This window comes from Taeniopygia guttata, chromosome 18, assembly GCF_048771995.1.
Source record: "Taeniopygia guttata chromosome 18, bTaeGut7.mat, whole genome shotgun sequence".
Classification (NCBI taxonomy): domain Eukaryota; kingdom Metazoa; phylum Chordata; class Aves; order Passeriformes; family Estrildidae; genus Taeniopygia; species Taeniopygia guttata.
This window is the reverse complement of record NC_133043.1, coordinates 5913192-5933325: the sequence shown is the minus strand read 5'-3', so window position 1 is coordinate 5933325 and position 20134 is coordinate 5913192. Positions and strand designations below refer to the sequence as shown.

At 44.0% G+C, this 20134-nt stretch overlaps 1 protein-coding gene and 1 long non-coding RNA gene across 17 annotated transcripts in view; one reads left to right on the top strand and one right to left on the bottom strand.

The window, feature by feature from the left end:
- Nucleotides 1-20134, top strand: part of LOC115497655 (uncharacterized) — a 66309-nt gene that overhangs the window by 38029 nt on the left and 8146 nt on the right. For 8 of the 16 annotated variants that reach the window (XR_012058647.1, XR_012058635.1, XR_012058638.1 and 5 more), the window contains 5 exons: nt 7326-7666; nt 8527-8706; nt 11158-12679; nt 13491-13675; nt 14832-14930. This is a non-coding gene — a long non-coding RNA (uncharacterized lncRNA). Of the gene's footprint in view, nt 1-7325; nt 7667-8526; nt 8707-11157; nt 12680-13490; nt 13676-14831; nt 14931-15851; nt 15938-20134 lie in introns of all 16 variants that reach the window. The other 8 variants (XR_012058640.1, XR_012058643.1, XR_012058641.1 and 5 more) reach the window with 8 other exon arrangements.
- Nucleotides 234-16364, bottom strand: LOC100228485 (myosin heavy chain, skeletal muscle, adult-like). Its single transcript, XM_072937160.1, has 39 exons — nt 16295-16364; nt 14818-15060; nt 14587-14730; nt 14339-14495; nt 13747-13774; nt 13534-13648; nt 13356-13448; nt 13163-13226; nt 12968-13066; nt 12763-12866; nt 12538-12676; nt 11431-11549; nt 11179-11328; nt 10494-10664; nt 9655-9964; nt 9474-9553; nt 8720-8807; nt 8504-8621; nt 8119-8237; nt 7525-7666; nt 7180-7435; nt 6387-6629; nt 6116-6292; nt 5889-6034; nt 5712-5802; nt 5234-5623; nt 4870-4996; nt 4657-4775; nt 4205-4401; nt 3662-3845; nt 3410-3575; nt 3120-3244; nt 2626-2934; nt 2318-2521; nt 1908-2033; nt 1643-1813; nt 1451-1555; nt 1214-1309; nt 234-520 (listed from the first exon to the last, which is right to left on the bottom strand). The coding sequence occupies exons 2-39, from the start codon at nt 15022-15024 to the stop codon at nt 368-370; spliced, it is 5832 nt and encodes a 1943-aa protein (XP_072793261.1). The 5' UTR covers nt 15025-15060; nt 16295-16364; the 3' UTR covers nt 234-367.

The window sequence follows — 20134 nt, the reverse complement described above, 5'->3', positions numbered from 1 at the left end:
AGGATGTGAAGGCAGGAGCTGGACAAAGAGCTGTTGGAGACAGGAGAGAGCACAGGCTGGATTTTCAGGAGTCTCCACAGCAATGGCCAGCCTCTGAGTTTGCAGATCCTCAGTCCAGCACTGGCACCAGCTTTTCCCTTGTCCCAGAGAGAAAAAGTAAGGAAACTTCTTCTGCAATTCAATTTCTAGAGGAGAACAAAACCCTGAGAAGAACAAAACCACTGGCCATAGTGTGTATGCAGAGGAATCTACTAGTCTTTATTCACTAGACACTGAGGTGGGTACAAAGGCTCATGGCAGAAGGAAAGTGACCAAGAGGTTCACATTTTGTGCAGCCCTCAGGTCACTTTTGTGCCTTGTGACATTCTCACTCTTCCTCTTCTATCTTCCTATGGAACTCCCGGCTCTTGGCTCGGAGCTTGTTGACCTGTGACTCTGCAATGTCAGCCCGCTCCTCGGCTTCCTCCAGCTCGTGCTGGATCTTGCGGAACTTGGAGAGGTTGACATTGGACAGCTGCTCCTGGGAGGGAGAAGGAGTCAGTGGTGAGAAGTTTGGGGTTTTCATTCCTCCTCGGCCTTGGCCAGGGAAAAGTCACAAACCTCCAAACTCCATCCACCACTGCTTGTACGAAGTCTCACAGTGAGATTGATGAGATCTTGGAGTCATTCTCACATATCCCCTTGACTGAACCAGAAGCCCTACTCTGTGCTGGACTGTTTCCACAATGAAGAAGCCAAGCTCAGACAATCATAAATCCAGGGGCTGTAGGACCCTCAGTTCATCCCTGACTGCTGCATGCCCAGAAACAAGCAAAGGTTCCCTGCACTATTCTAAAAGTGGAATGCGAATTGCTTTGGGGTGGGACTACCAACACCTTCCCTGTCTGCTACCAAAATTCTAAAAATAAGGTATTTCCAAAATTTCTTTATATATTGTACTGCCAATATCATTCATAAAAGTCCTTACAGGTTGCTTTGTGGTTCTAATGCAAAAAATGCTATGTGAATTTGCCTCCTCAGTGATCTTCTTATGGGCTCATTGTTTTCCTTCTAAAGGCGAGTCCACTTTATGAGGCTTTCAGATCATTTGAAAGAATTTGAAATTGGTGAGCATCTCCATTGGTATCTTCGAAATTTCTTATATCTTTCTCTTCAGTGGCCAAACTACCCTCTGGGAAAGGGGTTCTTACCAAGCACTCAGAGAGATACTTACGGCCTCCTCAGATTGTCTCTTGTAGGATTTCACTTTCATTTGCAGCTTGTCCACCAGATCCTGCAGCCTGAGAATATTCTTCCTGTCTTCCTCAGACTAGAATGATTGACAAATAAGAAAGAGAGTCAGTTCTTGGTTCTGCATCACATGAGGTTAACAATTCCCTTGAGGATGGTGTGTGCAAGATGTGACTCACTGTGAGAAAGCCCTGTGAGAGCAGGAGGGCTCCTGCCTTACCTGGTAGGTGAGTTCCTTCACCCTCCGCTCGTACTTGCGCACGCCCTTCACGGCTTCAGCGCTGCGCTTCTGCTCAGCATCAACCTCCCCTTCCAGCTCCCGCACCTGCAAGGACAAGCCCATCCCTGCAGCTTCCCTGGCAATGTCTCTCCAAGGACACGCTCACTCAGGCACAGCCTCAGCCCTACACACCCTGGCCTCCAGCTTCTGGATCTGCTTCTTCCCTCCCTTCAATGCCAACTGCTCGGCCTCATCCAGACGAAGCTGCAGATCCTTCACTGTCTGGTCCAGGTTCTTCTTCATCCTCTCCAGGTGGGCACTGGTGTCCTGCTCCTTCTTCAGCTCTTCTGCCATCATGGCCGCCTGATCAGAGCAAAATGTCAAAGCCATTTTAGGACTGGAGATATTTTGGGGAGAGTACATTCATCCTCAGCAATGCCAGGAGTGTCCAACTCACATCTGTGATGGCCTTCTTGGCCTTCTCCTCAGCATTGCGGGCTTCCTGGATGGTATCCTCCATTTCACCCTGGATCTGGGCAATGTCTGTTTCCAGCTTCTTCTTGGTGTTGATCAGGCTGGTGTTCTGTGCAATGGGAAGGACATGGCAAGAGATGAATTCTAAAACTGCCATAAGAAGCCTATGCCTGAACAACGACTTTCCCCTTCCATCTTCCAGTTGTTACACTGAATAATTTTTACAATGGTTGTTTGCAAAATGTCAGGTGTGGGCTTGGGGAATGGATGCAAAGCACGCCTTTCCTTGGGGACAGCAGCAGAGAGACCTTTCTAGTGCTGCTGGGTATCTGGTAAATTCCAGCCCTCTGTGTTTGGTCAGTGTCAACAGAGCTCCTTGCTCCCTGCCCTGACCTGAGTGTGGAGGAGCTGCACACGTTCAGTAGCATCCAGAAGCTCCTGCTCAGCCAATTTCCTTGACCGCTCCGTCTGCTCCAGGGCTGCCCGGAGCTCCTCAATTTCAGCCTGCAGCAGGTTTGCTCTGCGCTCCACCATGGCCACCTGCTCCTTCAGGTCATCCTGTGTCCTGAGAGCATCATCCAGATGGATCTGTGTGTCCTGCAAAGAAAGAGAAAAGAAATTGCCAAGAGTAAGTGTGCACTTGAGTGACAAAAATGTCAGTGATCTCATTTTTCTCTTTTCTGTTGCTTTGCTGAGCAGACCTTGAGCACTCCCTGTGTATTTCTCAGGTTCTTTTGTGCCTCTGCAGCCACACGGTTGGCATGGCTCAGCTGGATCTCCATTTCATTCAGGTCTCCCTCCATCTTCTTCTTCAGCCTCAGGGCTTCATTCCTGCTCCTGATCTCAGCATCCAAGCTGCTCTGCAAGGACTCCACGACTCGCAGGTGGTTTCTCTTCATCTGGTCAATCTCCTCATCCTTCTCTGCTATCTTCCTGTCAATCTCAGCCTTCACCTGGTTGAGCTCAAGCTGCAGGCGCAGGATCTTCCCCTCCTCATGTTCCAGGGAGGCCTGGACAAGTGGACACAAACATTGATAACACCAATAAACCTGCTGCTTCCTTTTAAAGAATTGTAAAATATTTTGTGATATCTCAGCCATCTGCACACCCCAGCTAGAAGAGAGGAAAACCCAGGCCTTTTCTGCCTTATTTCCTCATTTCTTTACTGCTGACACCAGTGATTATGGTCATGTACCTCAGCTTCCTCCAGAGCAGCCTGAATTTCAGATTTCTCCTGCTCTATCTGTTTCTTGACTTTCTCCAGCTCATGAATTGCTTTTCCTTGCTCGGCGATCTGCTCCGTGAGGTCGGAAATCTCCTCTGTGGGAACAAAGGTCAATGGCATGGTCAGGCACTGAGCAGAATGGGAAGGGCCCTGTCCCACCAAGGTGACAGGCATCTCTGCAGACCTGCAGGCACAGACCCATGAAGAATGGAGGTGATGGCTGGTAGTGAGAAAGGCCAGGGAGGAGCAGAAGGACTTACGCTGCAAGTTCTTGTTCTCACGCTTCATGGTTTCCAGGTGGTCCAAGGACTCCTCATAGGCATTCTTCATCTTGAACAGCTCCGTGCTGAGAGAGCGCGACTCCTTCTGTGAGGCCTCCAGCTCAGCCTGCGTTTCCTCATACTTCTGCTTCCATTCTGCCAGGATCTGAAGAGAAACGGGGTGTGAGTAGGGCTGTGGCCATCACGGGGCCATGCTCTGGCCAGGAGTGCTGGTGCTGGAGGCCAAAAGACCTTGTCAAAGTTCTTCTGCTTCTTATCCAGAGCAGCACAGGCAGCATTGGATCTCTCCACATCAATCATCAGGTCCTCCACTTCATTCTGCAGCCTCTGCTTTGTCTTTTCCAGGGAGGCACATTTGGCATTGACAGCCTCAACATGTTCCTCTGCGTCCTGCAGGCGCTGGGCCAGTTTCTTCCTGGGAGGAGACAAGCAGAGTTGCACTTTAAAGCTTGGAATGGCGTCAGTTCTATTCTGTCATGAGAGGGTAGTTGATCACTTTAAGGGTTTTGAACTGAGCACTTTTCACAGCTATATAAAGATTTATGCTTTGCTGTGTCGTATCACCTATTAGGCCTCTCTTAGCACTTCTAGTTCTAAAGCCTGTATTTTCCCTTTTTATCTACACTTTTTCTCTGTCTTCCTCTCTCTTCTTTTTTACAAATCTGTATCCTTGCCTTCATACCATTCTTGTCTTAGCCCTCTCTCAGAAATTCCAATTTCTCTTGACCATCCTCCATTTTCTCCAGTCATTTGCCATCCTGCTTTCCCACGTACTTGGCCTCCTCGAGCTCCTCCGTGCGCTGAATCGCGTCCGTCTCGTATTTGGTTCTCCACTGGGCCACTTCACTGTTGGCCTTGGACAGGGCTCGCTGCAGCTCCCCCTTGGCCTCCTGCTCCTCCTCATATTGTTCCCGGAGCAAGTCACAGTCGTGGCGAGCGGACTGCAGGGCGTGGGCCAGGGCGTTCTTGGCCTGGTGGCAAAAATATGGCAATAAGTAGTACATGTTTCCTGAGAAGTTTTTGTTACTGGAACATATACACTGATATACATCCCAAAGTTGATAGTGGTTAACTGACTGCCTCATAAAAACATGGGAGTCCTGCACTGCAAGGGTCTAGAGTATGGTTTGAACTTTTAATTGGATCACCTTTTGAAGCCTTGAAGACTTCACAAAAACCAATATTATGTCAAATATTTATTTCATATGTAACATGAGTATCTTCACCTTTATCTCTTCTTCTAGCTGCCGCTTCAGTTCTTCAATCTGCTGGGTGAAAGCCTGTTTCCCTCTAGACAGCTGAGAAATTAAAGCATCTTTTTCTTCCACCTGGCGTCCAAATTCACCTGAAAAAGTTTATAATTGATACAACATTTTAATAGCCATGAGAGCAATTTATAGATTTCTCTCATTTCCAAATTACAGATGGAAAGGTCGTACCAGATTCTGTCTGCAGACGAGCTCTTTGAGCACTAAGATCGCTAATCATGCGCTGATTCTGCTCCTCCTTTGTTTTATATTCACTCAGCTGATCTTCCAGAGTGCGGCACATTTTCTCCAGATTTGCCTAGATATCAATTGCACATTAAAAAAAATTAGTAAATGCCTTGATCCTGCCTTCTTTTAGCAGTAAAATATGTCCTGAAGATGCAGTTGACATCTTGGGACTACACATGTACCTACAATTTTACACATGAGATTTGGAGAAATCATGTATAATACAATCTGATAAAAATTAAATCATATAAGATTGAAGAAAAAATACCATATTGCTATCAAATTCCTAATAAAAATAATTGTGTACCTTGGCTTTAGACACAGATTCTATGTTACTGGCCAAGTCATCAATCTCCATCTTCATCTCACTCTTCTCCTTCTCCAGCTTCTGCTTCACTCGTTGCAGGTTGTCGATCTGCTCGCCCAGCTCAGCTGTGCTGTCTGCGTGCTTCTTGCGCAGGGCGGCAGCCGTGGCTTCGTGCTGCAGCGTGGCCTCTTCCAGGTCACGGCGCATCTTCTGGAATTCTGCCTCACGCTTCTTGTTCATCTCCACCTGAGCTGCTGTGGCCCCTCCTGCTTCTTCCAGGCGCTCACTGATCTCCTCCAGCTCCCTGGACAGGTCAGCGCGATGCTTCTCTGCTTTAGCACGAGAGGTTCGCTCTGCCTCAATTTCCTCCTCCAGCTCCTCAATACGGGCCTGCAGAACACCAGGGACCCTTCACACCCGTGCCCTCCTCCTGCCTGAGCTGAGCCTGAGCAAGGCAGGGGAAGGAACACAGACTTGCCTGCAGCTCCTTGATCTTCTTCTGAAATTGTATGCCTAGAAGTTGCTCATCCTCGATCTTGCTCTGGATCTGGCTGATTTCAAAGTCTTTCCTTTGGACCAAATGAACCATGTTAGAGCTCAAAGCAAAGAGACAAGTGCTGCAGCCCAGCACTCAGTGCCCCAGAGCCACACTTACTTCTTCAGTTTCTCATCCAGCTGCTGCTTATCATTCTCCAAATCCATGATGCTGTCCTGGGCCAGCTTCAGGTCTCCTTCCAGTTTCCTCTTAGCTCTCTCCAGGTCCATGCGCAGTTTCTTCTCTTGCTCCAGGGACCCTTCCAGCTAAACACAAAAAGACCATCAGGGCTCTGCCAGCCAGGTCAGGCTCCATACCTGTCCTGTTCCTGCTCTATGTGTGCTTACATCATCCACTTGCTGTTCCAGCTTGATCTTGGCTTTGGTCAGAGTATTGACTTTGTCTTCCTCTGCCTGCAGGTCATCCAGGGTCTGCTGATGGGCCTCTTGGAGGGCTTTCTTCTCTTTTGTCAGCTTCACAATGGTCTCATCCAAAGCTGCCATCTCCTCAGTCAGGTTTTTCACCTTTGAGAAAAAGAAGCAAGCACAGACAGAAAAGATGGCTTAAAACTTTCTACCAAGTCTTTCCAGAGTGTGAGTAACAGGCTCTACCTCATACCTTGTTTTCCGTGGCATGTTTTTCCTTCTCCACCTTGGCCAGTGTTAGCTCAAGGTCATCAATATCTTTCTTCAGCTCTGAACATTCATCCTCCAGCTTCCTCTTCTTGGCTGTCAGCTCAGCATTAATTTCCTCTTCATCCTCAGCCCTTTCAGTCACCTCCTTGACTTTGGCTTCCAGCTGGATTTTGGTTTTGATGAGCTGGTCACACCTTTCCTCAGCATCAGCCAAAGCATCAGCTTCCTGGTAGGGAGATGCCATTTTTAGGGATATGCTTTTTCAGGGAATACTGAGATAATTAATCTTCATATTGCAGTGCCTTGGATAGCAGTTTTCTAGTTTAAAATTTGATTCATGTTCCAACAGAATGACATATAATATTGAATTGATTTTATATTATTGACTTTGAAACAGCCAGATTTAAAAGCTAAAACCAAGTAAACTCCTTTTTAATCTACTTGAAAAGGAGATTGAGTATATACATAAATTAGTATTTATGTATTTGTGCAGGGTATATAATCCAATATTATCTTGTAATATCAAACATTGGATCAAAGTTCATGATCAGAAGGATATCTCAGTGTACACTGTAGAAAAGTGTCATCCATGTAGTATTTTGACTACAGATTTCTCACAGTCCTTATAGAAGCAAGTTATACCTTTGAGAGCACCACTTAAAGAATTACAATTCACCTGAACTAAATCAAAGATTCTATGTGGTTTGAAAACGTACTTGTAAATAGCAACCTGTAGTCGCAGTATAATGAGGATAATGCCTACTGGTGGTACTCACAGATTGAACCTGGAGCTGCAGGTCATTTTTCTCCTGCACCAGTTTCACCATTTTCTCCTCAAGTTCCTTCCGCTTTGCCTCAGACTTTGCAAGCTCCTCCTTGGTTTTCTCAAACTCCTGTTTCATGTTTGCCATCTCCTTCTCAGACTCTGCACTCTTCAGCAAGGGCTTGATCTTGAAGAACAGCTTCATCCATGGCCAGTGTTTGACATTCATGAATGCACGAATGTTGTACTGGATGCAGAAGATGGACTCCCTGAAAGATAAGTCGAAGTAATATTCAATATTTACACCATAATGACGCAATAAGCCAAGTAGAGTGAACCTGATTTGAAGAAATTTTACCTTCTCTCCACCATTTTCTGGTACTCCACCCTCATCAGGTAGCCCCTGCACCTGGCCTGGGTGCGGGTGATGAGCTGTGCCAGCTTCTCATCCCTCATCTCTTCCAAAAGGCCCACCAGCCCAGCTTTGAAGAACACCTTAGGTAAGAATAAGGAAACAGTTGCAGTATCTGTACTTGTTTAACATAACCTGATACCCCATGACATACACTACGGAAGTTAATAGCAAAACCACAAAGAATATAGGTAGTGACACACACTCTTTTATAAAAAATTCCAAACTTCTGTTTACTTGCAGTTGAGGAACTTCAACAGCCAGACATTTTTCTTTTATTTTTATTCACACTTGATTATTTTATTCTAAAACTTGGTCTTAAATTAGGAACTTGATTAGCCCTTGATCAAATCATTCTATGACCATGCATTTCAATTTATTCAAGTGGTGAGTAATAAAGAATCTGGTTGATTTATTTTACACTCTTTCTTATACCCTATTGGATCATTTCATGTGCTATCTGGAGTATCTGGGTGTCAGTATCGAGCCATGCAAACCAAAACCATGTAGCACTTGAAGCAAACAGATCTTTTACCTTAGTGTGACCAAATTTGTATTGAGTATGGTCTATATCAATTGATCCAAGAAGTTTCTCACAAGCCTTCTTGCTGTCAATGAACTGTCCCTCTGGGATAGCACTGGCATTTAATACTTTGTATCTGAGGAAGAAAATGGAAGGACTTGCTTTGAACTGCAGAATGTTAAGGGTCTTTTCCAGCCTAAGTGATTCTATGAAAATGAAGAAGTCTGTTGTTGAGACCAGCTAGTGCATACATAGCAAGAAAGAGTCTTAAGAACTGTTGAGAACAAACAGCACTTGTTAAACTGAAACTTTAGAGAAGGCTTTAGGCTCAGGAGGGGAAGTTCAGATTTCAAAAGCTATTTAAGATGGACAAGGTGATCCAGTAAGAGGATGAAGTCTGACCTCTGTTTAAAATCTGCATACAGGACTCTGTTGGGAAATCCTTTCCTGCAAATCCTGATCCCTTCCAGCACGCCGTTACAGCGCAGCTGGTGCAGCACCAGCTCGTGCTCCATGGCACCTGGCAATGCAGAGCAGAAATACATGCCATGTTCTGTAATACAGTGGGGAAGAGCTGCACCACACTGAAAACCTTCAATATACATGTAAGTCTCTTACCAGGTGTTTTAGTTTCATTTGGAATGATGCACCGTACAAAATGGGGGTGGGTGCTTCTCAGGTTGGTCATCAGCTTGTTTAAATTCTCCTGGGAGAGTCATTAAGAAAAGCTGATATTAGCAAATTTTATTTCTGCTGTAGGCATCAAGTCCTCTTAAATGAGATACTATACAAAAACTAGCAGAACCCTGAACTCAAGCTCTCTGCACCAGTTTTTCTGACTTTCCACAGATCTTTGTGATAATTATCTTAGTAATCTGAGCAACATTTAGGAAAGACTGTACTCTTAAATTTATATAATTTTAATACATTTCACTGACTCTAGTGGAATGCCTTCATTTGAAAGGATATCCATCTTCCATTGGATGTACCCAGAGAGATAAAGCAGTACCCCTATAAAGTTGTGTGAAGCATTCTGCAGTAGGCATTTAGGCTGGGTCATATGGAGCAGACTACATAGAACCTTTGTGTTTTCCCTGCTGAAAACAAAAGGGAAAAGCCAACAAGCAGATCTAAATGTCTAGATTACACAGTTATCTTGCAGGGTATAGTGAGATGAATCCTAGCCTTAAACAAATGGAAAAACTGTGTGTTTATTGAAATGAAGTATGAATAGATTACCTGGATTTATTCCTAGCATAATGGGGCCCAAGAACTTCAGAATTTTAACAGATCGAAGCCAAAACAAGACTAGCCATAGTAATTAGTGGCTTTACACCTCATTTAGGAAGAAATAGTGAACTCTCTACTGTACCCGGAAAAGAGCTGAGACAGTCTGGAAGGAAGAACCCTTCTTCTTGGCTCCCTTCTTGCCACCACCAGCACTCGCCTCGGCTAAATTGAAAATAAAACAGATTTTAGATTTTTTTTTTGCCTTTTTTAGTTCCTTTTTGCAAGCTGTACATCAGTGAAAACATGGAATTCAAAGAACCAACCTGCATCTGCTCCACCATAGTTGGCAAAGAGTAAAGCCAGGGTCTTCACAGATGATTTCTGGTACAGCCCAATGACAGTTTCATTCAGAGGGTCCTTGTTCTTCTCCAGCCACCCAGTGATGTTGTAGTCCACTGTGCCAGCGTAGTGCACCAGGGAGAAGTGGGCCTCAACCTTGCCTTTGGCAGGTTTTGGCTTCTGGAAGTTGCTGGACTTGCCCAGGTGCTGGTCATAGAGCTTGTTCTTGAAAGAGGTGTCAGTTGCCTTGGGGAACATGCACTCCTCTTCCAGGATGGAGAAGATGCCCATGGGCTGGGAGAAATCACAAGAAGAAACCAATTGTAATTTATCTTTCAAGGCAATAATGATCTTCACCTAGGCACAGTAATGGAACATAGACTGAGATACACATCAGAAGATATTATTATCTGGTTCCATTTTATTCTAGAAAGTGGGATTGATCACACTGATACTTTCATTTTTGAACACAAAATTACTCATAAAAAAATATAAATTAATTTTGTTTGTGTTGACAATGTACTCTGTAAAATCAGAGCACTACCTTCTTATTCAGTGGAACTCAGAGCACACACAGGACATGCTGAACATGAGCCATTGCTGCAAAGCCACCAACTCATCCTTGGCTACACTGTACTGTTAACAGCTCAAGGGAGTTAATCCTTCCCCTCTACTCAGCTCTGAGAAGAAACCTCTGGAGTGCTGTTCCAGCTCTTGGCTACTCAGCACAAGGGAAATATGAACATAGAAGATCCCTTTGGAAAATGAGACCAATTGATTACAGAGATTCCATGCATGTAACTGATTTGAACAGGAAGGATACCTTCTCAATGAGCTCAATGCAGGCAGCCAGGTCCATCCCAAAATCAATGAATGTCCATTCAATCCCCTCCTTCTTGTACTCCTCTTGCTCCAGCACAAACATGTGGTGGTTGAAGAACTGTTGCAGTTTCTCATTGGTGAAGTTGATGCACAGCTGCTCAAAGCTGTTGAACTGAAAATAAAATAAGAAAGATGCATATTTGAAGATGCAGTAATAATTTCAAGACCTCATCTTTTAAAAATAAGGAATGCAGTTTACTTGACTTCCCATGCATTTCTTCATGTCTGTTTTATGGCATTATGAAAAAGAGAAAAAGATCAAATTAACTGTCCACAAGGAAATTTTTTTCATTGAAAAAATTTTGAGATAAATTATACATCCTGTTTAAAATGAGACCAAGTTACAGGGAGAAAAACCCCAAGCTTAGGCATATCATGATTACATGTTTTTATACTGTCTTGGGCCTGATCATATAAACAATGAACTTTTTTGATTGGACAGTTTTGTACCTTTGATTTTGCACATCCTGAAATAGCACAAGTCCTTTGAAGGGTCGTTTTTTTACTCAAAAAAGACAAATATCAATAATCAAGTGATAATATTATGTTCTCTTTAAAAATGTCTCTCAAATTGATCATAACATTTGGTTATCATTTCCAAATAGGTCTTACCAAATCTTACTTACATCAAAGATCTCGAAGCCAGCAATGTCCAGGACACCAATGAAGTACTGCCTGGGCTGCTTCGTGTCCAGCTGCTCGTTGATGCGAACAACCATCCACAGGAACATTCTCTCATAAAGCGCCTTTGCCAGGGCACCCACTGCATTGTGCACCTACAGGAAAAACAAAAATACCTGGAGTTACAATACGAGGCAGAGGAGAATCAAGAGGATATTCGTTCTACACATGGTTACAGGTTACAACATGTTTCTTACCTGCTGTGCTGTTTGGCCCTTGGTCACGTATTCATTCCCCACCTTGACGCGGGGGTAACAGAGAGCCTTGAGCATGTCAGCTGAGTTCAAACCCATCAGGTAGGCAGCCTTGTCAGCAACTAAAAAAACAGAGGAAAAAGGAAGAATTTTATGTCCAATAGGCTTTGAATCCTGGAGCATTCCCTAAAGGCTGAAGGGTTCCAATTTCTGTTCTTTGAAAACTTTTGATAGACTCTCATGGAGGAATTCTTTGTAACATCACACTTGCCATTATGCAAATTGAGCTTTTCTAAAAAAAAAAAAAATCTGTTTGGAATTCTTCACTGCAGCACACAGAAAGTAATGAAGTTTTCAAAAATCCTATTGCACAAAACTGAAAACTGAAGCTTGCTAGTCTGAATGTGTGCAGTACACACACAGCTCAGGAGCTGTGGTGACAACAGTCAGGTACTGATCTACATTCAAGTGATCAAAACCACAAAATAGTTAAGAGTGAAACACAGAGACAATATCTCTGTTCTCCTTCAGATCCACAGCCTACAGCCTTTTCTGAGTTTTTATTTCTGACATTCAGTAAAATTTGGCTTCATCCTGTTGCCAGTGGTGTTCCCCACCTGCCTTGTCCTTTAACAAGAGGAGACATTGCTCACAGAACTGAAGACAGGGTTTGTAGGCCCTGTGCCAACAAAGTAAAGGAATGAAATAATACCTCTCACAGCTGACTTCCCTGAGCATCTGACAGGTGGAGGTGCATGGGAACTATGTTCTGGGAACTATGTTCTATGGGAACCATGTATCATGTTAGAACTGAATCACTGGGCTGTTTCACTATTACAAGCCATATTCCAGCAAAGATATGACTAAAGGAACATGCATAATTCCTTACTTCTTAAAAGACTATGAAGACCAGTTTAAAGTATTAATTGTTCACAGCATAAGATATGTAAATCCAGAAATCAGGGAATTTGATGTACTAAGGACAGGGGACAGCTGTTTTTGCTTGGATGATAGTTTTCTTTGGGATCTAAAGCCCAACAGTGAACAACTTTTGCTGGCTTCCACATATGTAGTGGCTTACAGAAGGTTAATTATTGAGTTTGATAATACCTTCTGTGCCTTCAGGCTCTGCTTGCTCCTCTCTTGGTTTCTGCTTGAATTTCAGGTTCCCATAGTGCATGACAGCCCCTGTCAGCTTGTAGATGGCTGTTTTCTCATCAGCAGTGAAACCCAGGATGTCAATGGCACTCTGGTAATACAATAAACAAAGTGAAATATTTGCATGTTATCTGATGTATGATCTGTGCCTGTTGACCTGTTCTGTACATTACTTACATCTGTTGCCATCAACTCCTCCTTGTCATCAATGCTGGGGACAGTGATCTCACCTTGACTCACAAAAGGGAAGTCAAATGGGTTGGTGGTGATGAGGAGCATTTCTGAAAACAAATGTGTTCATGGGTTGAATTAAATCAATCTTTTAATACAGTTGAATGTTGCTCAGAGATTTTCCTCTCAAAAGCTCAGGGATGTCTCCTACCAATTAGCTCTGGCTTCTTGTTGGACATGATCTGATAAAAGATGTGGTAGCTCCTTTCCGCCTTGAGCTGGAAAGTGACTCTGGACTTCTCCAGCAGATCTGGCAAGGATGGTAGAAAGAGTTAGATCCTTGTGAGAATGTACCTGCATGTGGGAATTTTGGAAGTGGTGAGAACAGTCTAGGAGAATGTCTTACACGTTTCAATGTCAGCAGAAGCCAGTTTGCCTGTGGCACCAAAGTGGATTCTGATGAATTTGCCCTGTTAAGCAGAAGCAGCAGCAGGTCAGCCTGGATGTGTTCTGCTGACATCTCCTTTGCAGGAAGAAGTGCTCAGGCATCATGTGTGCTGCCATGATGGGGGGAGATCTTATGCAAAGCAAGAACTCACAAAGCGTGAGGAGTTGTCGTTCCTCACGGTCTTGGCGTTTCCAAAGGCCTCCAGCAGTGGGTTGGCGCTGATGATTTGATCCTCAAGCGTTCCCTGCAGGGACATCATTATTCAGTGACTGTGTTTGGTTGACAGGGCAATGGCAGGCCAAGCATTCTGTCTGTGCATTTTGACTCACCTGCATTTTGCCTGATGACTTCTCCTCCTTCTTCTTGTCCCCACTGGCTGCAATTGTTGCAAAGTACTGGATGACACGCTTGGTGTTCACAGTCTTCCCGGCCCCGGATTCTCCGCTGCCAAAGCCAAGAGAGAAGCAGAGGGCGCGTGGTCAGGCAGGAGGGGCCCTGGCACCGGGCAGCCCCGCAGGGACCCGCGCAGGGGGTGTACGTACGTGATCAGGATGGACTGGTTCTCCCGATCTGTGAAAGCAGAACAATGAGAGATGTGTTCGCAGCTGACCTGGGTAATGCTAAGCTGAATGAGAAGTAAAACTTCAAACTGAAGTTGGGGATTCTTCAAAAAGTCCAAGACTACCCAACTCTCTTCAATATCTGAGTAGTACTAAACATAAGCTCAAATGGATATATTGAACAGTTAGAGGCATCTGGACCTGAGACAAGCTGTGTATTACTTGCCCATCACATAATTTTTCTTCAAGAAGTGAAACCAAAGTATCTACCCAAGTTCAAAACACAAGAAAAAACAACTTTTTCTTTCTTATCAGTGAAAAAATATAGAAAACTGAATCAAGTACTATTTCTGCAGTAGGAGAGTGTAGAATTTTGTACAATAAAGTACAAATAATTCACCATGATAAGTTCATGAATGCTCCCAGGTCAGTTTCACATGAAATTGTTTGGTACATAAATCTGACCAAGTTCACAGTCATGCTTCTTGGTGGCTCCAACTGGCTTGTCACATGCTCCTGTGAGATCAGCAGGGCTTTTTTGATTAGATTACTGTGAGGGAGGTCAAACACTCACCAGTCAGCATGAACTGATAGGCGTTGTCAGAGATGGAGAAGATGTGTGGAGGGGCCTCCTGGCGCTTCTTGCCTCGGTAGGCCAACACCACCTCGGGGTTGTACACCGGCAGCCACTTGTAGGGGTTGACAGTGACGCAGAAGAGACCCGAGTAGGTCTGTGAGGAAGGGACACAGCACTCAGGCTTGCCCTGAGCCTGGCCCAGCAGCTCCTGAGGCTGCCCAGAGGAAGCTGCTGCTGCCACTTACGTAGATCATCCAGGCTGCGTAACGCTCTTTGAGGTTGTACAGCACGGCGGGTTCGTGGAGGTGGGTCATCATGGCCATGTCCTCGATTTTGTCATACTTGGGAGGGTTCATGGAGAAGATTTGATCATCCTTCACAGTCAGGGTCTGCCAAGGAAAAAAGGATCCTCATATGTCAGCTAAGAACCCAGTGAGGGAAGAAAATGTTTTTCTTGAGCCTTGTTTTTGACTCACCTCTCCCCCTTCAGTCTTGACAGTGACTTTGCCTGATTCCCTGCTCGTGATTGTCCCTTTCACAAAGGATTCTTTGGGATGAACCACGAAGACTGATGACTTGGCATCAAAAGGTTTGTTCTGAGCTGCAATTCTCTCCTTCTCTGATTTTCGGAGGTAAGGAGCTGCCTCCCCAAAAACAGCCATCTCAGCATCTCCAGAGGCCATGTCTGCACTTTACTGAGGATATGTCAGCAGATGACTCTGAGGAGAAAAAATATGGTACTGATTATTTATTCTGTAAGATTTGGGAAATTTTTATCCTGTGCCTTGGTGTCTCTTCATACTCAGGGTATTATAACATGAGACAATTAGAAATCTAATTTTATGTCAAAATAAGAGGCTTTCATGGATGCAGTTTATGTCTTCAAACATTCATTGATGACCTTTTCAGAACTGTGGATTTGGTGCTTTGAGGATGCTGTGCCTGTAAGACAAGAGTGAATTTGTTGAACAAGTTTCAGTAAGATAACACTACTAGGAATGGAAATAGAAGAAATTGTTAAAAGGATGAACTGTGAAATAAAATTACTGAAAAACTGTAGTGTAGGTGAACTACAGACTTGGAAAACAATGAATCTGTGGGATATTTACCTATTTGATGATAATGGAAAGGTAGAGGTAGTTAACAAATTTTGCTAATGAAGCACTCTAGTGGAAAAAAAAAATCAGGCTTTGTGACCTCTTAATGTTCTGCCACAATTAATTTGCTCTATGCATTTGTCACATTTCACTACAATACTTAAATAATTTCAGCCCCAAAGTTCTGACTTAGGTAAAATAAAATTCAATCATTGAAATTGGAATTTCCAAGACTTTAGTAAGATCTCAAATAAATACTTACTGAAAAAATCTAGAAACACATGAATTCTCAAAAGGGTTTTTTTAAGTATTTCTTCAAGTGATTTATTAAACATCTAGGGTACCTAAATTTAGCCAACTACACCTGAAAATTCTCTAGCTACTTTAGTAAAATTTATTCCCTCTTTATTCAGGTAATAAATATATTTTTTGTCTGGAGTAAGAAAATGGGTATCTAAGAAAGCTGAGAATTCTGGCACTCTACAAAGGTGATTAGAAGGTCTGTATGTTCAGATGATTTAATAATTAATATATTCTTAAGCAGAATACAGGATTTTGCATTTTTCCCTGCTGTGCTTATCTGGTCCCATTCTCCTCCTGCCATAGCAAAGATGGGAAGGCAGCACTCCTTGATTTATGTAAGATCAGTTAAGCAGCAGTGAAGAATGTCCCCATGGGGATTTTCTGTTCGGTCATCAGTACTCAGAGGCTTCAAACACAGCCTTGGGCACCCTCACCACTTTCTACTGCAATCCCACCAAGTTTGCTTATAGGGTGGTGAGGCAGTGAACCTTCCTGACACCCCACCCAAAAGGATCTGTCTCTGTCCCTGAGAATCAGTAAATCAGCTCCTTACCTCCTGTGACACCAGATGTGTGGCTTCTGGGCTGGCAGCTGGTCAGTGCTGTAAAACACAAATGGCAGTTCCCAAATTGCTGTTGCACAAAAATTAAGAGTGAAAACAGGCAGGTGCTTTGAAAACAGATTTGTAATGGAGTCCCCTCCTGCACAGGAGCACCGGAGGCAGCAGCAATGTGGTGGCACATTAGGCTGCCATCCCCTTCCTGGCAGCCTGCAGCCCCCATCTCTTACCTTGGAGCTTTCTGTGGAGCCAGGGCAGACGTGTTGCAGGGACATTTTATACGATCTCGCCTGCAGATGCTACAGATGCCTACTCTTTCTTCGGTCAAAAATATTTTGGCAAACCCTCTTTGGTAAAGCATTGTCTGGCAAACTGAACTAAGGGCATAATTGTCATTTGACATGACTAGATATAATTAGAAAATTTTGATGTCTTAGTGGTTATATGAATACATCTTCTATAAACAATCTTCCAAGGGTGTTAAGGAGGGAATCTGGACTAGTCAAAGCACTTTAAGAACTTGGATTCAGGACTTATGGATTTTATTGCTGGCTTTCCCACCGACTCACTGCACGATCTGGGATGGATTGCTTGGTATGTCTGTGCTGCGGCTATCCCAGTAGTACAATAGATAAAACAGGGTGTTAAAAGACAAATTAGCATTATTAAAACCTTTTGGCAGTTTTGTTGGTTTAACCCTGAAAGCAGAAGCACAGATGTAGGAGAGGTGAGGAGGGTGACAGGCACAGCAGGGTGGTCAGTCAAATGCTGCAGCAGGGGGAGGCTGGTCCAGGTTCTACCTGGACTTTTTAAGTTGATGGTTCTGACAGATGTGAGGCAGCTTTAGGGGTATCAGGAAGAGTGGGCACACACAGACACACACAGAGAAGCATGTGCCTGTGTGCCTCTTTGCAGACACTTCAAATTGCAAATAAGTGGGAGAGTCTCTAAAAACTCTTCTTGTGAAACCTGGGATGAGTTATACCTGCTGAAACTCCTGATCTGCAGGTTAGTGCCAGTGAGGAAGATGCTCCCTGCTTTTGCTGGCAACTTATCTTTAACCAATGCCTGCAACCCTAGGAAGAATATCTGATTTGAAAGCCTTCCAAGTGAAACCAGCACACCTACTTCCAAATGGTAGAAAAATCCTCTTTTCAGTAATACCTATTCAAATAATTAGATGGATGCACAAACACATCATGTCAGCATGTAGTCCCAGATGCTCTCTACCTGATACATCCTCAGTCTAGCATTTCCATTTCATTACAAATACCTTGCACACTTAATCCAAAACACCATGGGTATACCAGAGCACCGGGGGTGGCAGACATGCCTGGACAATGCTGATTAAGAGAGGGGAAGGGGATTTACTGGTGGTGCTGGGGAGAGACTGGTCTTGTTTTAGGACCAGTTGTTGTAGGCTCTTGTTTAGAGAACAGCCATGTGAGCTGATTTATACCCTGTCAGGTTTAGGCTGAGGTACTTAAACATCTTCTTTGCCTCAGTCATCAACAGAAGGAGTGGTTATCCTCAGGGCAACCAGCCCCTTAAGCTGTTAGTCAGGTAGAGGAGCAGAATGGAGTCACTGCAGTCCAGGAGGAATTAATCAGCAATCTGCTGATTTTAGACACTCACAAGCCTGTGAGGCCAGACAGGATTCACGTGAGGCCACTGAGGAACGGTGAGAAGAATTTGCAGAGCCACTTTCCATCATTTATCATCAGTCCTGGCTAACCAGGACTTTCCTGTAACCAGGTGTGAGAGACTGGAAAGATCGATGTCCTAAGATATTTTGGGATGCATGAGGATATGTCAGCAGATGACTCTGAGGAGAAAAAATATGAGAAAAATAAAAATGGGAAAAATATGGGAACAATATGCCTCTGGTGAGGCAGAGCACTTCCCCACGCCCCACCACACCTCGAGCCATGATTCTATGATTCTATGGCTGAGAGTACTGGGCTAGATCACCTGACTTTGGGGACGTTGCCTTTCCAGTGGCCAACAACAAACCCCTTCTCCTCAGAGAGCTCTTCTGGGTTTTTGCTGTTGTTTTGTGCAGGATGTGGACCCAGCTGTGCAAGAGGCAGGAGTGAGGCACACAGCCAGGTAGCTATGGGCAGGCAGCCAAGGGAAGGCTTGGTTTGAATGGGAAGCAGTCAATGAGTAGAGGTGTCTCCAGGTATTGACACTCACCAGTGATTTGGGGATTGAATTTAGTGTCAGTAGGTCCCCATAGTCCAATGGCAGAACATAAAACCTTTTTGAAAATGGTCCAAATCTCAGAACAGGGTTGTGAAGTAGAACACAGCAATGAAAGAGATTCTATCATCCAGATGGCTTTTGAATGTCCCAAGCAATTTCACAATAGCTCTGGGAAAATTGTGCCAGTGCTCAGTCACCCTTACAGGAAAAAAAGTATTCCCAGATTTTCACAGGGGAAAATCTGTGTCAGATTGTGCCCATTGCCTCTTGTCTTCTCCCTGGGCAACAATAAAAAGGGCCTGGTTTCATCCTCTGTGCACCTCCAGGTATTTATACCCATGGATATGATTCACCTGATCATTCTCTTCAGGCTGAACAGTCTCTGCTCTTTCATCCTTCTCTTATGAGAGAGATGCTCCAGTCTCTTATTCATTCTACTGGCCTTTTCCTGGACCCTCTCCAGTAGCTCTGTATCTTTCTTATACTGGTGAGCTCAGCACTGGACGTGCGGCCTCAGTGCTGAATTAAGGGCAAGGATCACCTCCCTCTACCTGCTGCAACAGTCCTAATGCAGATACCATTCACCTTCTTCACAGAAAGGACACACTGTTGGCTCATGTTCAACTTGCTGCCCCCCAGAACCCCCAGGTTCTTTGTTTTGCAAAGCTGCTCTTCACCTGGTCAGCACCCAGAATTTACTGGTGCCTGGGCTTGTTCCTCTCCAGGTTCAGGGCTCTGCCCTTGCTTTGTGTCATTGGGTCCCAGATTCACCTCAGGGTTTTGCCTCACCAGTGCTCAGCTGCACACTGTCCTTAACACAGAAAGCACTTAACATTAAATGGCAATTGTAGAATCACAGAGACTCAAATCTTACTGCCATGTTTATCTGTATTGCTGATTAAGTTATAAAAAGAAAATAAAATGTTAAAACATCAACTACTTTCACTTGAAAGTTCTAAATTCATACTAATTTCATTTTTTCCTTTTTTGCATTAACAAAATAAGAACACAGAAAACAAGAACTTCTCTTTCAGTGTTTGGAGTTGTTTTAAAATATCTTTTTGAAGGGAATTAGAGCTTTAGCCCTAGTAATGGTAGCTGTAACAGCATGTATTGTGAATACAGGTCGTATATGAACTCTCAGTCAATGTCTACAGGGGAAGGACACTACATTGGTGGAAGCTGGAAGAGGAGACAGGAGCAAGTGCAAAAAAAAAAAGGTTGGGCAAATAACCCAGCATTCCATGGTGTAGTATATGACATAAAGCTCACGGAAAGTGAGTATTTGGTCAGCTGTCATAAGCATCTCTGAAAAGCAGTCTAAGCTACTGAGCATCTGCTTTGGATTTAGTTTAATTTATACAGCTCTTCTCTTTCACTAAGGTACCATTTATATGACACTGGTATAGTGGTTTCTTACAAAGAAGTAGTCTCTAATCTGAAATGGATTATTCAGATTTCACTGTAGTTTCACTCTCTAGATCCCAAAACATTTGCCATATGTCCTCTATCCAGGTACAGCAAGAAGAAATCTGTCCAGTAAGGAATCTTTCAAAAGATTCCTCAAAGCAAAGGAGAAAAAAAAAAAAATAAAAAATGCAAAATGCAATGTTTCCTGGGAACCATTAA

Bases quoted from the DNA above. Each gene is read 5' to 3' on its own strand.
- LOC100228485 (XM_072937160.1), bottom strand. From the start codon at position 15,024: ATGGCCTCTGGAGATGCTGAGATGGCTGTTTTTGGGGAGGCAGCTCCT. The intron at 14,731-14,817 runs GTGAGTCAAAAA...TTTCCTTGGCAG, and splicing joins TCAAGACTGAAGGGGGAGAG to ACCCTGACTGTGAAGGATGA. The intron at 2,522-2,625 runs GTCTGCTCAGCA...CTTTCTTTGCAG, and splicing joins ATACACAGGGAGTGCTCAAG to GACACACAGATCCATCTGGA.